The 25,443-nt window shown below is 43.4% G+C and overlaps 1 protein-coding gene across 8 annotated transcripts in view; it reads right to left on the reverse strand.

Annotated features, from left to right (window-relative positions):
• Positions 1–4,087: 4,087 nt before the first annotated feature.
• Positions 4,088–25,443, reverse strand: part of Filip1 (filamin A interacting protein 1) — a 195,264-nt gene continuing 173,908 nt past the window's right edge. For 6 of the 8 annotated variants that reach the window (XM_017595467.3, XM_017595468.3, NM_145682.2 and 3 more), the window contains 2 exons: positions 20,582–23,387; positions 18,278–19,109 (listed from right to left, as the gene is read on the reverse strand). In XM_017595467.3, the coding sequence (XP_017450956.1) occupies positions 18,903–19,109; positions 20,582–23,387 (3,013 nt within the window). In that variant the 3' untranslated portion in view covers positions 18,278–18,902. Of the gene's footprint in view, positions 8,200–9,881; positions 9,945–18,277; positions 19,110–20,581; positions 23,388–25,443 lie in introns of those variants that run through there. The other 2 variants (XM_017595472.3, XM_017595471.3) reach the window with 2 other exon arrangements.

Here is a 25,443-nt window from a genome sequence, read left to right on the forward strand (position 1 = left end):
ATGAGGCCCTTTTATGATGTCAGACACTAAGCTTCAGGGAAGAGGGGCCCCACTCAAGAGAAAATAGAATGATAACCAAAGGAGACTTACGCTGAATGCTTTAATACTCCGCATTACCCTGGGTGATCAAGTTGTTCTCGAGCAAGGGTTTAGCAGTTTACATCACCATAGAAACATATCTCCAGTGCTCTGGCTTTCGGGGAGATTTGTTAACTGGTGGTCTGAGTGAGAAAGAGCCCCATGGGCTCGTGTATTTGAATGCTTGGTGGCCAGGAAATGGAACCGTTGGAAAATATTAGGAGATATGGCCTCCTTGGAGTAGCTGTGGGACTGGGGGAGGTATGTCACTGGAAGAAGCCTTCGAGGTTTCAGAAGCTCACACCAGGCCCACATTTCCATGGATCAGAGTGTAACTCTTAGCCACAACTCCAGCCTGCCTGCATGCAGCTGCCATGAACCTCTTCTCATTAGGAAGAGTTGCCTTGGTCCTGCTGCCTTATCACAGCAATAGAACAGTAATCAATACGTTATTTGTCCTACTGCCCACTGAGACCAGTGTTCCACGTGAAAGCCAATGCCTGCCCCTTTGAATGAGCACATTTCCTTGACTAACACATCATAAACTGTCTGGAAGCTTGCCTGCTGTGGGCCCCTGGTCCTTACAACCGCATAACTTCCTTTAGAATCAGTGGTCTAAGGTACTGGATACATTTACCAGAATACTTTAGTGAAGACCACACAGAATTGATACTCAAAGAGCCATTTCGAGGGTTAGAAGCAGGTCATTGTGTGCCTAGAAAGCAAACGGGGCTTGAGTTAATATGGCTTCCTGCAGAAGACACTAAAGAACCATTCATAAAGAGCAAAAAGGGAGGGAAAGAACACAAAGAAAATGGAGGAAGGAGAGGAGAGAGAATGAATGCAGTTGTGGTCATGGGAAAAGATCTCAAAATTGGGAAGATCGGGAACTTGAGAGAAGGGTAGGCCAGGCTTCATCCTAGCAGGGATTGCCATTTCAAACCATTTATCCTAAGAGCCGGGTGTAGCTCTGTGGTGGAACACTTGCTAAACATGTATGAGTGTTGGGCCCTACCTTGGGGTGTTTCCCTTCCCCCTCACTGAGCCTTTTAGCCTGCTATAGCAAGAAGTTGTTTACACCCTTGGCAGCTGCTCTTAGCCCCTGATTTGGGGCCAGGACTTTCCATGGCACCCTTCCTCCCACCGAGCCTTCCTGCTTGTTGTTGTTAAGAAGTTGTTTATTCCCCTGATTGGGCCTGGGACTTTTCACCACACAGACTTTTCCTGTTTTCCTGGTTGGGGAATTTCACCTGCCTCGTTTTCCTGCGGCTTCTGCCTCGGGAATATAAGGAGATCTCAGTAAAGCCTTGGTGGCACTCTCTGAAAACAGGTGACGTGTACATGTTTTCTTTCAATCCCGCAGACCTACGCCTGATATTCACACACTGTCGGTGCAGGTGCTGTCATATGAGACCCAGGTTCAACCTCTAACACATGAAAAAGAAGTACAGTATCTTGCTTGTATAAGCACCAAAAGCTAACCAATTGAGCTGCTGGAACCCTGTGCCCAGTTTCTTGAATTCACAGTATGGAGTATGTAAGTCTTTTAAGAAGTGTGTATTGTATGGCAGGCAATACCAGCTGCTATAGCTTCAATCTAGAATGTCCATCACAGTCCAATGTACTGAAGGCTTGATCCTAGTTCATGGTGTTCCTCAGGTGGTGGTGGGGTAGTAAAACCATAAAAGATAGAGCCTAGGGAGGAAGTTATAGCAATGAGAGTGTCTTACTAGTTCTACTGCTGTGATGAGACACCACAACCAAGGCAACTTATAAAATAAAACATTTAATTAGGGCTTGCTTACAGTTTCAGAGGTTAGTCTACAATCAGCAGGCAAGCAGGCATTCAGGTACACATGGCTCTGGAATAGTAGCTGGGAGTTCACATCAAATCTGCAAGCTGCAGGCAGAGCAAGAGACTGGGCCAGGTGAGGTCTTTCATAACCGCAAAGGTCACACCTCCTCCAAAGCCACACCTCCTCCAATAAGGCCACGCCTCTTAATCCTACCTAATAGTCTACCCACTGGGAACCAAGCATCCAACATTTGTGCCTATGGGCCCATTTTTATTCAAACCATACCGGGGTGGGGGGGGGGATACACTGGAGGGAATGTGAGACCCTGTTCCTGTCCGGTCTTTTTCTTTGCCTCCTGGCTACCATCAGCTGAATAGGTCTCCTCTACCACAGACTCTTGCCCTGATGTACTTTGTGCAACAAAGGCAAGCACCATGGACTGACCTCTGAAACTGTGAGCCAGTGTAAACTTTTACTGCATCAGTTGACTCCTTGGGCATTTTATTACAGAAGCAAGGAACTGATACTGCAGTCAATATAAGGGAGATTTTGAAAAATAGGGTCCTGGAGAGAAGAAAAAAAAGGAGTTTATTCTCCAGAGAGCTGAAAGAAATCCTGTAACCATGCCAGGAGAAACAAGGAATAAAAGAAAAAAAAAAGCAGGGGTGGAGAAAGGAGGTTGTGCAATCCAGTTTCTAGATTCCAGGGCTTTCCCTATGGATGAGGTCACTGTGCCTGGAACTAGAAGTTGCCTCAGTAGTCTACTTGAAGAGAATGTCTCAATATTTGATATCCTTCATTGGTTCCTTGACTACGTTGTCAACTCAGAAGTAGACAATGTGCCCTGATGCCAAGAGCCTTGGCTGGAGGGATTGTTCTTTGAAGAAGCCTGGGCTGGAGGGACTGTTCTTGTTTTCTTTCTCATGGTCACTAACCTGGAGCTCCAAACTCCAGGTTAACAAACTCATTTAAGTGTAGTTTAGATCCTGGCGCATTTTCTCTTGTAAAAGCCAAAATAATATGAGTTTTTCAGCCAGTGTTCTTAAACCATAGTGCACCCAGGGCTTCTCTCCTTCATTCTCTCCATCGGCAAAGATCACCCCCTGAGAAGCAGGACACACTAGCCCTTGCAACTAGTCTGCAGGAAGCATTTTGGCTTAACTATGCTTCCCGTTTGCTTTTTTTTTTTTTTCCTTCGGAGCTGCGGACCTAACCCAGGGCCTTGCGCTTGCTACGCAAGCGCTCTACCACTGAACTAAATCCCCCCCCCCCCCCGTTTGCTTTTTAAAAGGTTTGTTTTACATTTATTGATTTTGTGCATGCGCACATACCTACTTATATATGTACAAGAGCTCCTGCCCCACGGTGTACTTTTGGAGATCAGAGAACAAAATCAACCATGCACGGGTCTCAGGGATTGAACTCAGGATGCCCAGCTAGACAGCGATAGCCTTTTCGATCTCGCTGGCATTTCGCTTCTTTGATAAGTGCATCTCTAACTCGCCCCTTTATTCCAAGTAAGACAAAGGTAAGTTAGGACAGCCTTGGTTACAGGCTACCATTTCTGGCACAGAGCTAGCTGATAAGTGAAGAGGTTAAGAATCATCCACTTCATCTCCATCCCCCTTTACAGAAACCATTTCCCAAACTGCCATCACCCTAGCAAGTTCGTGGGCAGAGCCTTGGGTATGTCCACTCTTCGGAGTGGTCTGCCTTTAGATTAACAATAGAAAGCAGAATAGCACCTGACCACTGATTGACACTGCACTTGGGGGTAGTAAAGGGGCAAGAGGACTCTCTTAGCCAGTCTCCTGTGTAAAAAGAATCAAACTACGGGGTAACCAGGAAGAGCATCCTTCATTTTGACGGTCCTACTTTGCCAGGTCTATGAGCCATAGTGAAAGATACTAAGAAAATATAAAACATGGAGCCATAAAACTATTTCAGAGCAAATGATTCTGAATAAGTGGAAGTTGTAAAGCTGGGGAAATGGCTCGGTGACTGCTGCTCTTCAGAGCACCTAGGTTTGGGGCCCAGCACCCATTGTCAGATGGTTCAAAAGTACCAGTCTTCCAATTCCAAGGGATTCAATGCCCTCTTCTAGCCTCCTGGTATACCTGTATACATATCACACACACACACACACACACACACACACACACACACACATACACACATACGGACACATATACATGCACATACACATAAGATAATAAAGTGTTAAAAGAGGAAATTTATTTTAATGTTTTAATTGTATGAATGTTGTCTTCAGATGTAAAAAGAATATCACACAATCCTTTCATATTTCATTGTCATTTTTCACACTCTGGTGAGATGTCCATAAATGTATTTGATTTTAAAAGCAACAGAGAATGTCTTAATTGTAACTCAATCATTCATGAAGAGCTGAAAAGAGGGCATTACACTCATATAAAAGACAAGCACACAAAACCATGTGGTGGCTTCGGTGAAAATAATAAACTTATGTACTTCATAGGGCTTAAGGGAGGCAAATTAAAAATGATAGGAAAATAGGATGTATTTCCTAAAGCTTCCCAAAATATATTCTTGCTTTTGAAAAGTCTGAAAACTTGAAGGATTCTAAGACTGACTGACCACATTACACATTTACTATTTTGGATATCTGAATGCCTTACATTCTCTTGTTTAAAAATTAGATTAGAATTTCAAATTTTCACTGGTAAAGTGACAAAATCTGTTGGGTGATAAGGTGAAATACCCCCAAATTACATGAGCCACAAACAAACAAAAACACAGAAAATGCCTGTTTCCCACCGTGATGTCCATAAACACACCAGTCCAAAATTTGTGAAACCATTACATTTTCCATAAAGAACACACGACTATTATATAGTTATGAAATAACTATGAAAACTTAAGAAGCAAATACTACTGCTCATAAACTTCTAATTTTTATAAGTTTCTTACAGTTATTTTTATTCTTTCTCCTCTTTGCCCTCTAATTGGTCTTTCTAGTATTGCTTTAGCAGAGGAGATAAGATGACACGAGCCTCAGGTATCAACTCTTGAGTTTTAAGTTTTATTTTATATTTCTGCTATTTTTAGATGCGTGGCTGAAACAATACATGAACATATACAACTTCTGCCATGTTTGTTTTTTTTCTGTATTTCCAGAAAAGTTCAACAATGGCAGTGGATAAAACGATTCCATGCCAATAAACCATTTACTCTCCATTTGCCTCTGACTTTTACAAGCTCCAAGTTACAGGTGCCTATGTTGCTGTTAATGCTTAAATAGATATCCACATCATGATTTCTTAGTGGTTGTTTTAAGACTCAATGAATTGGTAGTGTATGTACATTCTGGGCATGAACATCCTGTGGATACACTCTATCCAGTCCCTTCATCCAGCTCAACACTTTATGAACACTTGACAAAATGCAGACGATGCCACGAAAACCAAAATCAAATATGCAAAACCAGTGATCAAGAGGAAAGGTGTAGTCAGCACTGTGATTCATGCTTGTAATTCTAAACCTTGGGTGACTGGGGCAGGAAGATCATGGGTGTGAACCTATCCTTAGCTACATAGTGTTTGAGGACAGCCTGGGCTAGATAGTGAGACCCTGTCTCAGAAAACAAGTGTAAAAGCTGGGCATTGTATTGCACATTTTTATTCCCAACACTCAGGAAACCGGGGGTGGAGGGTGGGAGAGAGAGAGAGAGAGAGAGAGAGAGAGAGAGAGAGAGAGAGAGAGAGAGTGTTTCGGGACAACCAGAACTACATAAGGAAACCCTGTCTTAAAAAACAGAACAAATCGAACAGAGAACAATGGATTTAGATTGACTGTGCCTTGAACTAGGAATACTGATTACAGCTCAGAAAACAATGCAATAATTCCATCCAAAAATTAGTCTTACCCAAGTTGATGGAGATGTTTAAAAATATCTTATCTAAAAATTAAACAGTAAAAAAAGTGAAGTTACGTGATGTATCCGGTTAGAGCCGGAACTTCTTGTGAAGGCCACTTTTACAGCGACAAGATCGCTAAGATGTGACTGTGATCTTGTTACTATTCTCTTGCTTCAAGTTCAGTGCACGTTTTTACTTATCTGTCACTTATGTTTAGACAAAGAAATTGGTGATGAGGTAGGCAGGGAATCTCAGCATCTACCCAAATGACTGGTTACAACATAATCTTCATTGACTTTACAAATACTAAATTTCTTTACAACTCAGGAAGGAAAGAAACGCAGAAGACCCATATACACAGCTTAGTAATTTTGTAACTTAAAGCAATAGTTAAGCTTCAGTAACTGTGCGGCCTAAAGCTTCTACTCACTGTCAACATAAAAATACTACACAAAGCGAGAACTATTTGGTGATTGAAAATACCATTATATTTTAACATTTTGAGAAAATAAATTTTAACTATTTAAAAATCTCTCTCTCTCCCTCTCTCTCTCTCCCTCTCTCTCTCTCTCTCTCTCTCTCTCTCTCTCTCTCTCTCTCCCACACACACACACACACACACACACACACACACACACACGGAGTCTAGACTTCTGTGTCAGTAATCAAAACCACAGAAGGCTATGTGAGACTTCCACAATCATTAAAGCTTGGGCAAGCCTAACATAGCATTTATTTTACTTTAAGTAAATGCAAGAAGGCTTTTCAGGAAATATTTAATTTACAGTATGTATTGAATATAATATGTAGTTCCACAAACTATACAAAACCTTTCTAGGTTACAGGAGAGAGGAAATTTACTATTGTGTTTCCTATTCCAGAGACTCTGTAAAGTTCCCTCTGCAGCTGATATGGGTACAGTTTGTGGACTACAGAGGTGAACCTCCAGTCTGTGACTTATGTGACTTGATTTACCTCATAACATTCCGAAGATGCCTTGGCTCTTTAATCCTACTGGGGTAGCACGGAAAATGACTTCATTTAGAAACCTGAGTGTCAGCTCTTATCCTTAAAGTTACTTTAAAGATCTTATAAGAGGTCAACAGTATTTTTTTATATAATTAGTTTCAAGGAGACTTCACATTTTCACATATCCCAAATTCAACAGCAGCTCTGACAATGAGACCGGTGGTATATGCTAGGCTTTTAAATCTTTAAGTATATACTCTTAGCTGGATTCCGTGGCACATGCCTTTAGTCCAAGCACATGTGAGAGGCATAGACAGGCAGGATCCCTGTGACTTCAAGGCCAGCCTGGTTTACAAAGCCAGTTTTAGGCTAGCTCAGGATACATATAGCAAGAACCTGTAACAAGAAGAAGAATGGGAGGAGGAGGAGGAGGAGGAGGAGGAGGAGGAGGAGGAAGAGGAGGAGGAGGAGGAGGAGGAGGAGGAGGAAGAGGAGGAAGAGGAGGAAGAGGAGGAGGAGGAAGAGGAGGAAGAGGAGGAAGAGGAGGAAGAGGAGGAAGAGGAGGAGGAGTTGTTTTTCCTACCTACAAGTAGTTTTGAAAGTCTATCAAAGTGAGAGGAAAGTGATTATCTACCTTTGGGTTTCCCTATTGTTTTTAGAGAAAAAAATTGACATTATTTAGGTCAGTTTTTATTTGCAAGCTTTCGTGGGGAGCATTAATACGTGGGAAATAAAGCAACATCAAAGTCACTATTATGTTTTGTACACAGAATTGAACAATGCAGATAGAAATAAAATTGAACTGTCAGTCAAAGCTGTTTGTTTCCCACTCAGAACAGCGAAGGAGACAATTATCAATTGGTTTCAAGTACTTAAACTCCTAAGTCAGGACACTGTTTTCAGTGTTGGGCCAGGGTTAGAACCATAACATTGTTCAATCAATAAAATTCCCAGGATCTCCTGCTTCTAGGTTTACCTTGTGAAGTTGTCCAGGGAAATGGTGTTGTACTTTCTTTTCCTTAAAAAATAATGAATTAATCAAAGGAAAATGATAGGTTAACCTCTTTTGAATACACAATACTGCGAAGAATTGACATTACAATCTACAGATACACGCACCATGGACTATGAGAAAAGAGACAATTTAGGGGGAAAAATCACATTACAAAATGTATTATACAAATCCATTATGCAGCATGTGCCCACATGCCTGAACACTTTGCAAAGAGAAGAAACCTTTTTCTGGGCACAAAGATCAATGGCGTTTGCCACAGATGTTCATGTCCCCCACAATGTGGTTTTTAACTGCTAAATTGTATCCTCCAAAAAAAGAAAATCACTGGAAGTCATGAGGTGTTTCCAGTCAACATCAATAGCCTTGGTGACCACAGTGATGATTGAGTGCTGTGCTTGGTAATCTCATCTGGAGCTCATGCGTAACTGGTGAATGACGACGCTTTCTATAAAGAGAAGAAAGATGCGTTTTCGATTAAACTCAGTTAAGCAGTTGACTTGAAAACCAGTAGCACACCACTTCACTAAAAGACTGTAAGTGTTAAACAACAGAACAAAGACAGGTGCACGAGGCTAGGAACAACAGCTTGGCAGACTTTGCTATTAGGGGTAACTTCTTTACGTATGAACGTGTGCTTTACTTCCAAAATAATTAAACCTCTTTAGAAACTGTGTCTAATATTTTTTGTAATATTAGATAGATATTACTTAATGAAAAAAAAACTAAACACAAATACGGTAATCGTCGTCTACAAGTAACATGATGGAAAAATACTTTCCTGAAGCTGTTCTCCAGCCAAACGCCTCTGTTCTGAACGGTGTCCACACACCTGTGACTTCTTTCCGTGCGTGTGCATTGGATTGCTAATGACCACTTGGTCCCTTTGCATTCCAAAGAAGGTAAGAGAGAATTCGATCCCTGACTATTGCTTTTTTGCATAACTGGCTAATGTTCTTATATCTAGATTCATTCTCTTTGGTTTGCTACATTTATCTATTTGAGTGAGTGTGTGTTGTGTCGTGTGTGTGCGTGTTCTGCAGCACACCTGTGGAGTTCAAAGGACAACTCCGTTTGCCATGTAGGCCCCCACGTTGTCAGGCTTGGCAGCGGCCATCCCTCCTCACTGAGCCACCTCACTGGCCCTATAAATTTATTCATGGTTTGTTTGTTTGAAATAAAAAACATTCATTCATTGTTTTTTATTTCATGCATATGAGTACACTGTCGCTGTCTTCAGACACACCAGAAGATGGCATCGGATCCCCATTACAGATAGTTGTGAGCCACCATGTGGTTGCTGGAAATTGAACTCAGGACCCCTGGAAGAGTAGTGGACTCTAGCCCGTGTTTTTCACCCTTTTTTTTTAATGTTCATTTATTTTGTGTATGTAGGCGGGTGTACATGTGGAGGTCATAGGATGGCTTGTGGGCATTGGTTCTCACCTTACACTATCTAGATCCCCAGGGATGGCCCTCAGGCTTGGCAACACGCACGTTTACCCACTCAGCCATCCCACCAGCCCCCTAAAACAGTCTCATAATAAATTCCAAAGCTGACTCAGTAATTAAAGCAGTCCAGCCACATTACAAACATTTAGTAACATTGTTTGATTGGTCTTCCTTTTATATGAGCCCTTATGCCCTCATGAACTTGGATCACCACATTTTTTCATTCAGTCATTTAGAAACCATGTTCAGAGTTAGTACCCAGCGGCAAGCAGAGAGCTAGCTTGGTGAGAAGACACAGCTCTATGGTCACTGAGCGTAGGCAAAGCAGAAAAAAGAAACATATATCAGCATTTGCAAAAACACGAAGAGCAGCTGTTGGGTAGCACGGTTGTAGCATGTTTGCCTAGCACTTGAAAGGCTCTGAGCTCCTTCCTCAACTCTTCCCCAGCCCAGCACCCCTCAACCCACCCCACCCTGCACTCCCCCCAAAAAAGAACTAACAAATAGTATTTCCACATATTGTTTTCACTTTAATTATAAGTGCATATTACCTGAACTTTATTTTACTTATGTAAATATTAACTAAATTGCATTTCACCGTAGACACAGTTCATGCTAAAGTGCATGGTGGATGATCCTCTACAGAAAACGCTTTTGGATTTTGGTTTCATTAATTACCTCGTGGAGCCACTAGGTGGAGATATTTTCATTCCCTTTCTTGGCCTTTTGACTTGAGTTTGGCTTTAAACAAAACAAAGTTTATATGAAGCACAAAAATAATCTTGTACTTAAGACAGTTTACCAATGAAGGCTTCCCACAGCTTAAATAATATACATATAGAAAGGCAAGAAATAAAAATAAATACATATATACAATTTTCTCTAGACCTGAAACACTTTTAAGAAAGTCTCTAAAAATGTATCTATCCTCAAGCCAGAAAAGTAAAAGCATTTAATATTATGTATAAGTCATCATCTAGGATGAAAATGCTATTTTCTGGTCACTGCTTAAAAAACTATATAGTATGCATCAAAGAATCCTCAAGGGACCTGCGTCACAAATCCCTTCTACAGGATGTCAGTATCTTCCGTTTCCCCCCTTAAAGAATCAGAAACAAAGCTCAGAGAGGAATCCAGAGTCATTCCCAGTGTGATGTAACTTAGAATCCTTGTTCTCATCCCGGGTAAACAGTAAAGGTTCCAGCAATCACTTTAGGGTCCCCTGTGGGACTAACATTTCTCAGCGTTTACAACACCTTCCTGAGTGCAAGCTTCCCCATTCCTGCAGTCTCCTTCTCTTAACTCTAGTGCCATGCAGTCCAACAGCAGCAATCTCGTTAGAACGCATGTTTGGCAAAGCGGTCCGCAGAGGGTTTACACAAAGGAAGCAATATCATGGTCTCGCTTTATGTCTTCTTGATTATATGCCAATTAGCAAAGTAGCAATCGATGGGTAAGTGTGCATATTTATAGTAGACTGTCAGAAATACTCAAAACTTCCAAATAACAGGTGGTTGTGCATACAAACTGTACGTTCATAATTAAAAACGTCTACTATCTGTAACTTCTTATGATCTCTTTCCCCCTAAGTAGCAAATGAACTCAAATAGGAATCACTCATCTAATACCCGAAATTGTGAGAAATAAATATTGCACAGCATAAGGTTTTGAAAATGTTCATTAAATAGTTTTTTAAAAGAAATTGTTGAGAGGCCAGAAAGATTGTTCAGTGAGATGAATGAAGTTTAATGGCTTGAGTTTGATTTCCAGGACCCAAATAGGAGACAGAAGAGACTCTCATAAGTTGTTCTATGACCAACTTATATGTTCTATGGTGCGCACACACACACACACACACACACACACACACACACACACACACACACACAGTGGTGGGAGAAATAAATAAGTGCATAAGTAATGTAATTTTTAAAAACCTATTTCAATTTTGTTGTTGTTGGTAACAAACTTGACAAATATTTCCCATCTCTTCCTAGGCTTTCATTTTGTCCGAGAAAAGAACCGAAGTGTCAGTCACTTGGGGTCTCTGAGGAGAGGTTATTATGACCAGGAATTGTCTTATGACAATTCCATAAGAAGTTTTTCTTTCTATAAATACATCTTTGGATTATTTATAATTTGTCAAGTATTTAATAGACACTAAAGACCAGTTTCATAGTTACTTATCAACTATCAGCAAACTCAAAATAACAAAAACACTTAAATTTGCGGCCCCTGATACCCAGGCACTTATCAATATAATTTTCTTTTCTTTTTTTTTCAATTGAAAGAAAAAGCTCTTTAAACTTTGACTATCATATGCATGTAGATGACACTGGATTTTTCTATACTTTTGACAATTTGCCAAAACATAAACCCACTACTGCTATTCCGACATTGCCCTGGGAGGGTACTAACCCGTTCTTTGATTACACTGTTAGATAGTTCACTGATTCCGAGTTTCACTTGACTGCCGACCTTACTTAGAACCCATTCTCTTGTGAGTGGTTCACAGAAATTCTAGCCAACCAGATGGTGTGGGTTCCAATGCGGTGGGATTTGGGGAGAAATTCCGGGGAGCATCCCCTTGAATGCTGGAGTAGGACAACTTAACAGCATGTTGGAATTCTGCTTCTTCCCAGGAGAGCATGTTGGCTACCCAGTGGGAAAGATACCCTCCAGCAAAAGGCCTGATCTCCTCCCAGGCAATGCTGTTTACTCTGCCAAGTTATCTGCAAGGGACTCTGCATTTTAAAGGTCCCCTCTAGTTGGTTTGACCAAACCAGTGCAATGGCTGTGTGCTAGGTACACACACTGAAGACAGAGCACTGTGGCATCTCACCTTGTAGCGAGGCTTTACGTCTAGTGAGGAAGACGGCTTTGTTCACAGAAAATTTTACATCAACTTACGGAGTACATGTCCTTGTGGTTGTTACCACACCAGCCCACCAACCTGCCCACATGTTCAGTGACTCCCTCCCTACCAGGGACTCTGAAGGAAGCATACCTGCTTAGTTCTTCCCCTTCCCAAGCTTCTAAACTTCATCTTTGAACTTGCAACCCTCCAAGTAACTTACCCACCTGCAGAAATGCTCAACAAATGTCCCGTATGCCATTCAGAAGGGAGAACGCTTAGGTATTGTTTTTTGTTTGTTTTTGTTTTGTTTTGTTTTTTGTTTGTTTTTGTTTTGTTTTTTGTTTTGTTTTGTTTGGGGGAGGGTTGTTTTTGGCATTTCCGAGTCCCATGAACTACATCGGGATACAATCCTATTAGCACATTCAGGGCCCCCGATAGAACATCTGTTTTAAATAGGAAGTTCAATAAACTTCCTCTGTTGGCTTGGACTTGTACGCCTCCTTTTGGATTCAGCTCAGCTAATTAAAAGTACTTCCGATAATCAGTTCTGTCATTTGTTCCAGAAAACTTTTGAACCAGATGATATAATCCCTCTTGGGGTTTCATAACCACTGGACCCTTTATCTGATTCCTTCCAAAACACTTCCTCCTCCGCCATCAGCTCCAGGCTACAGGAGTCACCAATAGTTATGCCTAATAATTTATTTTTCAGGCAAGCCAATCCCAGGACAAGCAAATTCGAACTGCTTCTCTCAAATATAACATTCTCTATAAACAGAATGATGAGAAATATGTACATTTTGAGTCCGTGATACCCAGGTTCTGTTCTTTCAGGCACATAGGCTAAATGTTTAAATCTATCTTTAAATTTAGAACGGTTTGGGCGGAGGTTCTAGAGAGATGGTTCAGTAGTTAGAGGTGCTTGCCGCTCTTGTAGACTGTCTGGGTTTAATTCTCAGCTTTCACAGTGTGGCTCTTAACCTCATGCTACTCTTTGTCTATCTAGGGTAGCAGTTCTCATGTAGTGGATCAAAATTCCTTTGGGGGCAGGGGACGTCGAACCCCTTTCACAGGGGTTGCATATCAGATACCCTGCATATTGGATGTTTACACTGTGATTCATAACGGTCACAAAATTACAGTTATGAAGTAGCAATGAAAATAATATATGGTCGGGATGGGGTGGGGGTGGAGGGAGTCACCACTCCACGAGGAGGCATGTTAAAGGAGTGCAGCAATAGGAGGGCTAAGAACCACTCTTCTAAGGAATCTGATACCTTCTTGTGACCTCTGTATGCTCCTGCACGTATGGGGTACACATACATACAACCCTAAAATACATTTTAGAACTTGGGGCTAGGAAGACAGCTCAGTCCATGAAGTCTCATGGCTGGGCAACCATGAGAACTTGAGCTGGATCCCTGGGATGCAAATCATGTCAGTGTGCTTGTAGTCCCAGCACCAGAGAGGCAAAAACAGGTGACCAGATCTCGGGTACTCACTCTAGCATCATCATTGAGCACCAGGTTCCAATGAGGTAACAACAACAAACAAACAAACAAACAAACAAACAATGTGGGGGGGGGGCTGGAGGTGGCCCTGCAGCACTGGCTGTTCTTCCAGAGGACCTTGGTTCATTTCCTGGCAACCACACAGTGGCTCATAACCACGTGTAACTTAGCAACAGTCCAGTTCCTCTTTAGCCACCATTGGCACCAGGTATTATACTGCACAGTCACACACGCAAACAAAACGTCCATAGACGTAAAATAAAGATGTTTAGTTATATTCTAGAGACAATTATTTTCCGGGGGTGGGGGACTGATCTAAAACACCCTGGCTGTAGGCACAACAATGGGCAGCATAGGCTGAACAAGGTCATGGAAAGTTGACACGTGGGAACAGGGAGGTACATCTCGCCCACCCCCTTGTTCTAGAACCTGCTTCAGGGTACAGGTGCTCTTTCTATAGAATCTATAGGAAAGTGCATTTTAAAACACGGAAGAAGGGTATGTTGGCACAAAGACATGAAAGATAAAGAATAAAAAACTGGGGTCTAGGGCTTGGGAGATAAAAGCAAGTTAAAACGCTCGAAGCACACAAGTCTGCTGACCAGAGTTAGGTCCCTGGAACCTGTGGCAGGAAGAGAGCATCAATTCCTGAAAGTTGTCCTTGAACCTCCTTCTTGTGGGGGAAGAGGAAGGGAGAAGAGGACAGGACAGGAGAGGAGAGGACCAGAGAGGACAGGACAGGAGAGGAAAGGAGGAGAGGAGAGGAGGGGAGGGGAAGGGAAGGGAAGGGGAGGGGAAGGAAGGGGAGGGGAGAGGAAGGAAACCAATCAGAAGAGAGGTGAGGTTGGATTCAGTTCAGGCAAAAGGACAACAGCTGGGCAGCAGTCTTGGAGGACAACCAGTCCAGCTTGAGAGAAGCGGGGCTGCACTAGGAAGGCCTGTGGGAGGAAATAGAAAACTGCTGTGTTTAAGTGTCGGAAAAATTACTGATCAGTGTTTGGCAGATCAAATGGGGTGTTTGGGAAAACTAAAATAGATACATAAAAAAAAACCAAACAGATGAAAGATTAAAGCAATTATTCCTTGGAAGAAGTGTCAGGAGGAAGAGAACGCACTGCTAGTGAGTGTACGACTGGGTTCAGCAGGGAACCATACTCAAATTTCCAGTGTACACATTTTATAAACACTTAAACATCTAACTCCTATATCCAAAAGATGATGTGGTATGACCACGGTGAGAGGATGGTTAAAGGGAAAAAGTTAGAAGCCTAAATGGTCACCACCAAGACCATAATAGGAAGGCAATATACCTAAAATCTAGAAATAAGAGGTTTAGACTACGAAGACCTTGTTTACAAATATGGAAAAAAATGTTTACTGAAATGGGTCAGAGTTGGAGAAAGTGTCCCCAAGGAAAACCTTGGGTCAGAAGGAACAGGTAAAGAACGACAAGTATTTTATTGCTGTCCACCATGCGCTTGGTACTTAAACAACAAAGGCAATGTGCATGAATTAACTTTTTAAAAAGAAAATGTTGAGGCTGGAGAGATGGCTTGGCAGAGGGCTGAAGGCCAACTAATTCACAGCACCTAAGATGACGACGGCTCATAGCCACGGTTAGCTCCGTCTTGGAGGGATCCAACGTCTCTGGCCTATGAAGGGCACCTGCTTTCAAGGGCTCTTACCCACACACATGCACATGATTAAAAACGATAAAATGTTAAGGATACGTGTGCAGGATGAAAGCAGAGGCAGGAGATGTAAACTGTCCCATCGATGGCTTAGATAGACATGGGTGGAGACCGTGGGAACTGCAGAGGCCTGCTCAGATGAACGGAAAGGTTGGCTAAACTTGAAGACGATGGAATGTATTTCTAGCCTATGTAGAAATGGCAGGTAAAAGGGGAATCTGGGGCTGGGAGTGTAGGACAGTTCTAGAGCACTTATGGAGAGAGGGAGGTGGAGAGAGAGAAAGAGAGAAGACAGAGAAGGGGAGGGAGGGATGGAGGGAAAGAGAGAGGAAGGGAGGAAGGAGGGAGAACAGAGATGAAGAGATAACTAATGATGAGACCCTGGCAGATGTGGAAGGGAAATATCACATTTGGATGGATTTTTAAATGTCCCCTATGCCCATCTCTTTGTTACTCTTCTTCCTCCTCCCCTCTTCCTCCTCCTCCTTCTCTTTTCTCTCCCTCCCTCCCCCCTCCCCCTCTCTCATCTTCAGCCTCTGACACACATCTCTTCTTCTTGTTTATGGCTTCATATCACGCTAGGGCATTACGCTGGTCTACAACTGCCCAGCGCAGGACCACCTCAGCAGCCCTATGTGCTCCTCTCACTGATAGTCCCACGGTTTTGCTCAGTCTCACTCTTCCCTCGGTATTCCGAATTCCTGAGAAATCCAAGTCTTCTTCACATCTCGTACTCCTGGGCCTGTTTCATCACCGAAATTACACTGTCCTTAGGCTACACCTGAGTGCTGAGTCTGGACTTTGTTCTTGGAAACAACCAAGTAAGGGATCTGTGAGTACCCTTGGTGACTATGCTAGCATCTCATGAGAGACCCCACTGCTACCCATTAACCTGTCCTCCCACAAACCTGATAGGAAGCCAGCAAACCCATTTAAGCAAATGACCTAGCTATGGAGCCCACAGCATCAATGTGACAAGGACGCTGCACAGCGGCCCACAGAGTATGCCTGGGACCATGCATGGTAGCCACCATGGTGTCGTGAGACAGTCAATATAGGCAGTTGATTCACAGACGTGGGCGACCAGGATCCCCCCTGTAGCTGTGTGGGTTGTACTGGCACATCCCTAGGAAGCATTATCTCAGCGAACTCTGCAAATGACACGTGTGTCCCACCTCTTAGAGTTTCTCACTGCAGGATCCAAATAGCAGTTGTACACATCAACCATTATGAGACCGCTTTTATTTTAGCATATACAATAGGGTTACTAACACAGGAAAGAGTCTAAGTTTTTAGCCCATTCACTCCTTACGAAAGCACATTAAGTAGCATCTTAAAAAACATTTACCAAGGAGAGTAAGGCTGCATTTAATCCTCCACTCCCTGTCTGTCCCCCATGCATTCCACTTCTGAAGTGGACTTCGAAACAAAGGTATTCAATAAGTGCACAGCTGCTTCTAGAATTACAAAGAGAAACTTCCCCAGCAGTTCCGTTTTGCCATTTCTGAAGTGACTATGTATTGTTCTGCCAAGGTTTCTTACAGGTTGTGCTTTGTACACGGCTCTATGCCGGATCTACACCCTGTTCATTCACTGTTAAGCCTTCCTGAGCTCTCTCCCAGGGGTGCCGTGAACTTCCAAGAGGAAGTGAGGTAGCCATAATGTGGGCAGGTGAAAGCAAGAGGATGGGCGAGCAACACTGAGATCCTGAGATCGTCAGTCACTTAAAGGAGGGCAGGCAGAGTCGAGGTTGACACTGCCATTGCTCCAACAAAGTGTGTCATAGAGCAGCAACTGTGAATGCCTCATGAACACACAGTAGGCACTCGTAAAACCACGACTGTCCTGTCTTTGAAAGGTTGGCTGTCCATTGATGAGAATGGAGAAAAATCCCTCTAGAAACGCAAGTCAGTGTTCTAAGTGGCAAAACGTCTTGTTAAAAATGTGTCCAATGATCATCCACACATCTTAGCTAACCTCTATTTTTCTTTGACCTTCCAGAACCAGCATTCTGGATTGCTGTTAACAGGGTTTGCTACACATATTTAATGTAAACGCTGAGAACCAATGGGCAGCAGGTGACAGATTCACCTAACCTGTGTGCAAATGATTGGAGATGGAGACACCCGCCATCACACATACGTTCAGTCCATGTTCTGCAGGATGTAAGGCGTTTGGTGCAGAGAGGAATGCAGAAGTGCCTCTTCATCAAGAGAAACACTGGTTCCGTCTGGAAACCAAGCACACATCTTCCTTTTCCAATTTGCCTTGCTTAGACACCCAAAGTGTGTGCTACCCCACATGATTGGGGACACTGAAGAAGTCAGAAATAGGAATGAACAAATCTGAAAGCCTGTAGTTGCTCTAATTTTATGAAGTTTATCTGTGTGGCTCAGATAGTCTGGCAGCGGCATGGCCTGCATGCAACAGTGGTATGCTAAGCTGTAGTTGACCAGCCGTGAGCTCATTCATGGTTATATGACCATGAAACACTCTACTTCTTCAAGGTTAATGTCCCAGGCACACGGCACTCCATGTTTACACTCCGTTCCATGCTTATTAGAGCATGCTTGACAATTAAAGAAAATTATTCAAACATGAGTAAAACTGGCAGCCATAATAAAGTCCTTCCCCACACCTCACACACCGGCAGGCACACACACGCACCCCAAATCATGATCTGTTCTACATCTGCAAATAGAATCCGCACTTCACCGAGGAAAATGTTAAATTCAATTAAGCCATGGATGATGTCACTTTTTCCTTGGCATTAGAATGCCTACATTTGCTTTCCGCTGGTTTTTTATTCAGCACTGTTTCTGCTGAGCTTTTAAAGGGCCCCTCAGCAGCGCTATCCTACAACTCTACGATTTCAACCAATTGCACACTAGGAGAGAGCATAACTCTGATCCTAGTGGTTCAAAGTTATTGTCTAGGAGATGGCTGCTGGGGGTGGTTTGAGCTAGCCACAATTTTTAGAATACACACCAACACACACAAATAAATCAAACTCTCTTTTTAAGATTCCACAGTTCATTTCCATTTTATTTCATGTTCAAATTGTTTCCTGAGGTCATATTAGGGGCTTTTGTTTTTCCAAAAGTTTAGAGACCCTGTGATAGCTCTGAAAGTATTCTTTTCTTATAACCCATATATCAAACTCATGGCTTGATAGTGCAAAATGACAACTGTTAAACTCTGTCCTATTTCAAAATATTTTTTTTTGGAAAAAAAAATCACAGAACTGAGTCTATTAAAGTTGGCTTACAATTAGGAAAATTGGGAGCCAGCCTTTGGGAGCATATGTAATGTGGTCCTCAAATCTCTCCGGTGACGATATTGAGGGCTTCACAACTCGTGAGCTACCTTGAATGGGGCCACATGCTAGAAGTAAAACTGAACTGGACCAACATCTTCAACAGAACATTCAGCAAACAGAAATTCTGCTAATTAATTCTATTCCCCTGCATTGAAACAGATGCACAAAATGGGAGGGGGGTGCATGGCTATTAAATGGTTATTTTATAAACAAGATATTTAAAACTTAAATTAGTAGTACAAGGAAAGGGTTGGCACAGAGGAAGGTTTGTTTCCACTGCAGCAGTAGCATCCTTACAACATACCCCCTTAGCCACTGCCCTCAGCCCTTCCCCCCTCCAAGAGAGGCAGTGCTGCTGGCTGCAGATTTCTTCAGCTCTATTTTCATAGACTGAGTCTCAGCTCGAGGCTGGAATTTGGTCAGATTTCCTGCTCCTGAGGCTGCCACTACTGGCTTTCCAGCTTTCATACCTTTTGACATAGGAATGCGGGTGGGGGTAGGCCGCTGAGATGACCCATCTTGTCCTGACTGGAAGAGAAAACACAGACAAAAGGGATACGTTGGTGAGTTTGCCCAGTTTTGCCTTAAACCTGTTTATTAGCGTAATTCCTGCCACGAAGGGGGATTCACAACAACCCACGCCAGGGAAAAGGACTGAGAAAGCTGGAGTCTGCACCTAACCGCTCCTACCCTTTCTGTGTTCTTGAAACATCTATGCTGAGTTTCCCTCTCAAACCTTAGTTCCCATCCTCTACCCTGACAGAGGATAACCTCAAGGCCTAGATGTGCCACTGCCTTCCATTCTGCCCTTTCAAAGGAAGTGGCTCTATTCACCTGTTAATGACATCAGACTTCTGTTTTAATTGGCACCCTGACTACGCCCACCCTCTTACAGTGTTTCTTGCAGTGCACTGCTTTGGTCTCCGTATGAGTCTCACTGATGCTTCCAAGCTCTAATGACACCTTTGTTTCTCTTGATGGTTCCTTCGACCCTGCCTGCCTTCTAGATGGGTCGTCATGCCCTAGTCTCGGCCCTTTTATTGAAGTTCCCACAGTTTACCCTGAGAATACCCTTGCTTGTATTCCATGCATCCAAGCCCCAAAGTCCTTAGCCACCAGTCCCTTCTGAAGTCCAGATCTGAAGCTACTCAAGGGACATGGACAGCATCTCCCAGGCATTTCACAGGTGTCACTTTGCTTACTGTCATGTCCAGCAAATCTTACATTTCTCGCCCTACTTACATAGCAAAGACTGGAACCCCCAAGCCACCGCCTGCATGCATTCTGTTGTGAAATCTTTTAATTTCTGCCTTCCCACTCTTCCTTTCGAGGTATGTTCCTACTACGTAGTCTAAGCTGGGCTGAAACCTGCAACCCTCTTGCCCATTTCCTGAGTGCTAGAATTCCTAGCCTATACCACCACACCTGGTTTTCAGTTCTGTTTTCAGTATGTCCCTGTTTACAGTGTCATATGCACTTCACAAGATGTTGTTAAATAAAATACAGATTTCTTTAGACATATAGAGTCATGTTTTGTTGAAAAGATTCTAATATGAAAATCTTGTGGTCTTAATTTTTGTAATGAAGAATGGCTGTGGCCGTGCCTTTACACTATAGAAACACACCTGGAAGCAGTTTTAACTCTGCTATTGGACTGTTTGTTTGTTTGTTTTTAAATATTTTGAACATTAAAAAAATCACATTTTAAACCTTATGGTTATTCTGTAGCACCATTTTCAGAGATTCTTTGTAAATATGTTATGGAGTCTCCATAAATAAATGAAATGCTTCCTTAAAATTGGCTCAATTTGTCAAAATGAGAATTTTCATTTCTAGGTAAGAGCCTTATTATTTCTGTATAGGTACCCTTCCGGGAAACATCGGGTTACAGGCAGAGGCAGGGGTTTCCTTTCTGTGCAGGAGCTGGCTAGTCTCTCCAGCCCCCCCACCCCCACCCCCCACCCCCGCTTGTGCTTTGCTCTGGGTCCTGCTGTACTCACCACTGATTGGGTTCCTCGTGTGGATGACGTTGTGACCGGGGTTATAGTTATAGTGCTGGTCACTTTGCTAGCACCGGGTCTTGAAGAGAGGTGGTTCCTGGGAGAGCGAAGGACTGTGCCTGTAGAAACCTCCTTCTCCGCTGTCACGTTGACAGGCCGGACGGTGATAACTGGGCTCACGCCTTCAGCGGCAGGCCCAGGAGATCGCTTAAACTGAGAACCCAGGTGAATGTGAATTTTATTGTCTTCCGTGGTGATGATATTAGCATTGGAGTTGTACTTCCGCACGGGGGCTGGAACAGTTTGTTTTTCCGGGGTGACTTTGAGGATAGTCCTTCCCATAGGCACTTCCTGAGATTCAGGAGAGACAGCGATTTCAGTGGGAGCTGCAGATGTTGACACCGTCATGATTTGGATGGGGGATGCAGGCCTGTCGGCAAAGGCGCTCCTTCCACCTTCCGGGCTCTTCTCTCTGGAAATAGTAGTAATCGTGACAGGGGACATGGCTCGTTCTGGGCCGAGAGTAGGATCTGCACTTTTGGGCTTTTGCGACATGACATTGGGTGATGGAATAATGGTTATTCTTGGTTTCTGGTTGCCTAAGGTAGGAATGACGGTGGTACTAGAGAAAAACTCTTCAGATGTGGGGCTTGTGATCTCCAGGGTGGCAGTGCTGTTCTCATGATCTGGTGTCACACGGATGTGTAGGGGCTGGCCCTGCTTTGGTGCTAGGACCAGCTCCCCGGGGTGCCCTGCACCCTGGTTTGGCCTGGGCCCTTTCTCCTGCGGAGTGGAAGGACCGTTTTCTCTTTTTCTCATCCAAGGAATCCAAGACTTCCTCATGGTGAGCTCATTCGCTGCTGGGGGATACCTGTCGAGGACCGAGGACCGTTCCATGGGTTTCTTCAGGCCTACCTGTCGAAGATTACTCATGATGTGATTTTCCTCCTGGAAGGATTTGCGAATGAACACAGCCGGGGTCTCCTCCTCCGCAGCATCCCCGCACACCGCCTCGGTCTGCACCCCAGTGGAGGCCACAGGCACGTCCACCATCCTTCGGCCGTTCCCACTCGGCCTGAGAGCTCGGCTGTAGCGCTTGGAAAGCTCTAGCTCCTTGGTCAGATTGAGGACCTCCCTCCCCATGTTCTTGTTCTTAGTTTCTTCTTCCATAAATCTTTGCTGAAGGACCGAATAGTCGACTTGGAGCTGAGACAGCTGGTCTTCCTTGTTCATCAGCTCGTGGATCTTCTCCTTGAGAGCCTGCACCTCGGCCTGTAAATCACGACTTTTAGCCTCCTCCAGCCGAAACCTGTGTCGCAGTTCGGCTTCCTGGCTCACGGCCTCCCCTTTCTCTATGGCTTTGTGCTTGGCCATTTGGTGTTTGATTTCCTCGAGCTGCTGGGAGAGGAAGTTTGCCTTATCCTGCTCGGTTCTGAACTTCTGCTCCAACTGGTCATATTCGTCCTCGGTCTTCATCAAGTCCCCCTCCACCACCTCCAACTGCTGGAGCCGTTTCTTCAGTCTCTCGATTTCAAGCGTTAGTTCTCTGATCTTATTGTCTTCCGGGCAGGTGAACTCAGACCCCTTGCACGACCTACCTCGGTTTATTTCCCTTTCTACCTCCTCTATGCCATCAAGCCGCTTCTTTAGTAAGTCTACACTGCAGCTCAGTTCACAGGACCTTTCTTCTTCGCTCCTCAGTTTACCCATCAGCTCATCCCTCTCCTTTGTCAGACTGTACACCTTTTCCTCCATTTCAGATTTGAGTTTTAAAAGCTTCTTGCTTTCCTCGATTAGCTTTTCCGTCACATCCATGACTTTTCCCTGCTCCACCTTAAAGTTTTTATTCAACCCATCCACTTTCCTCTCTTCTTGCTTTATTTTCTCCATCATATTTTTCCTCTCATCCACCAGCATCACAGTGAAGGACTTCAGCTTTGTAAGGTCATCTTTGAGGCTTAACTCGGCCTTCTCCAGTCTACTCTCGGAGCATTCGAGTTCTTTAACTCGACTCTTGACCACCTCCAGCTCGTTCAGCAGGTCTTTGGTTAGGTTCTTCTCCTTCTCCAGGTTCAGATGGAGCTGGGTGCATTCCGACTTACTCCGGCTGAACGCTTCCTCCAGCTTCTCCAGCTCAGACATCCTCTTCTGCAGCTTCTCCACTTCTAGTCTAAGTTCCTTGCTGTGGTGTTCTTCCTCTTGGAGCTTCTTCTTCAGCTCCCGGCACTGGGCCTCAGTCTTCGTGATCTCTTCATCCTTGCCCTCCATCTCAAGCACGCGCTTGCGCAGACTCTCCACTTCCGCCATGAGACTGGAGTTTCCACATTCCCCTTTGGCAATTTTCTCTCTCAGCTCCTGGAGCTCTTCCTCTGCCTTCTGAAGGCTTTTATTGGTCTCTTCCAGCTCCTCAATCCTTTGCGATAAGCCAACCAGTTTGAGTCGAAGTTGCCGGTTGTGAGATTCTTGATTCGCCAATTTGGCGTTCATCTCTTCGTGCTCCTGGGAAAACCTCGAGGCCTTGTGTTCGAAGTCCACTTCTAACTTGAGCAGCTTCTGGCGGTCTTCCTTGGATTTGTAAGTGACCGCTTTGAGTTTTTCTTCCTCCTCCCTCAGCTTCTGAGTGAGGTCCTGGACTTTCTGACTCTGCAGGCCCAGTTGCTCGATGTGCATCTGCCTCTCGTCCACCAACATGAGGGCGAAGGACTTGAGCTTCACAAGCTCATCTCGAAGTTTGTTGAGCCGCTTAGCGTTTTCCTTTTCTTTGCGGGCTTGGTAAGCTTTTTCTTGTTCAAGGAGCTTTTTCAACCTAAGAAACAAAATGCCAGCTCCATGTTAGGAGAGTAATCATCAAATACAATCAGCAAATACAGCCTTAGATAGCCAAAATGCTGCACCGTGGTCCCTCTTAAGCTTCAGAAAAGTATGGCTCACCCGTGGCTATCGGCAAAACTAATGAGAAGTCAGGATAGCAGTTCCCCTTGGGGAGGGGCAGTGACTAGTAGGGGACATGAGACGGGTTCAGAGGGCGCTTGTTTCTGTTTTATGAATTTATGAAATCATCAATTTAAAAAAGAAATCTTAATGATGACCACCCCCACCACACACACACACAAAAACCATGTGGCAGCTACAGGAATTATATTTTGTAGGTATGAAGTATGCTTTCTCCATGTTGTTTATGTATAGCCTCAGAAAGGAAGAGAGATTCATCTTTCTTGTTTTGGTCATTTAACATAGCAATTCTTCAAACTTTGTATGTCTGCATGTGTGTCTGTGTATGTAGACACGTGTGCACAGAGACATCAGACTCCTCAGAGCTGTAGTTAGCAAACATTTGTTAGGTACCCAGCTTGTGGTATGGGTGTTGGGATCTGAACTTCAGTCTTTATGGCTGCACAAAAAAATGCTCTAAATCGCCAAACCATCATCAGGTCTTAACATGTTAATGGTTATCTCTGAACACCCATAAATCAGAGTTAAAATTAAAATCAGTCACCATCAATCAACGTAAGAATACACTTCAGAAACTATTATGTTAATTAAGAGGTGCAGGTTACAAAAGCCACTATCATGTGTTTAAGTACATTTTATTCTTTCAGTATATTTTACGGCCTTATTCTTTAGAAGGGTTTGTTTCATGCTTATGACAAGGCCAACCGTTAACCAAGTGCATAGAAATGTCTCTCATTGCCTTGTACAATGAATGTTTGGGCATATTTATAAAAATCACTTAAAATCGATTGTCATAGGATTATTATAGAAATTGTTATGGTGATGTCTAAGAGGGTTTTTTTATGGAATTTATCGAATATATTGTTCTGTTTAAAACAAAAAAGAAAAGCTTGCTTTTAAATCCCACAGAGTGCCATGAGTGATCCTGTAGCAGCGTCACTGAATGTCTCTTGGCATGAGTAGAAGGGCATTTAAGACCATTTGCTCTTATTGGGCTAACAGAATGATTCAATTATGATTAAAAAAAAAAAAAAAGAAACCTGCTTGGTGACCTAACACATAAGCAGGGGAAGAAGGGGAACCCAGAATGGAGAAAGATGAAGAAAGGGACATTGACATTTCCCGATGCAGCTGGGACAGTGGTGCAGAAGAATACTTCTAGGGACATAATGTTTGAGGTTCTAGAGACCTGCTACATCTTAATACATTTCAAGAAGTTCTACCTTTGGCAACAGTTAACACAGAAAGGTATTCCTGTATTTTTTTTTTATTTCACTTAATTCTCATTTTGAATGTGATCATACCATTTTTATAAATAAGAGAAACTGTTGAACTTAATTGAAGACACATAATTGGGATGGGCTGGTTGGGATTTGAATTAGATCTGTTTTTAAGCAAACATTGTATTTTGGTAGCAATACTATCCCTTAAAGAGATCCTGACTGGACACATCAAATTTACAAGACTCGGTTTAGGTTAACTTTAACCTGAACGGGTCAACCAATCTCTCCTGCCATTGTCAAGACTCCCTTTGAATTGTTTTCTTCGCCCAATGCTTAAGCTCATACCTTGCATTTGTGTCAATGAAAAAATGACCCCAATCACTAATAAAAAGTCAGGTCAATGCACAAGGCCTGCCAAATGCTCTCAGGACCTCCCTCCTGCTGTCAGCCATCCATTCACTAGCACCGACACTGTCATTCAATTAGCTGCTGTATCCACTGGAGTTCATTCTTTGTCTCCTCTGAGCTCACGCTCTTCCCCTAATGAATATTCCTCACGTCAATCTTTTCAGATATTTAGGCCCAAAACTTAAAGGCACTTTGTATTTTTCTCTCTCTCTTCTATCCCCACACTCATTTTCTTGGTAAGTCTTATCATTTCCATCTTCAAAATAGGTTCCAAACCCA

This window comes from Rattus norvegicus, chromosome 8, assembly GCF_036323735.1.
Source record: "Rattus norvegicus strain BN/NHsdMcwi chromosome 8, GRCr8, whole genome shotgun sequence".
In the NCBI taxonomy this organism is placed as follows: domain Eukaryota; kingdom Metazoa; phylum Chordata; class Mammalia; order Rodentia; family Muridae; genus Rattus; species Rattus norvegicus.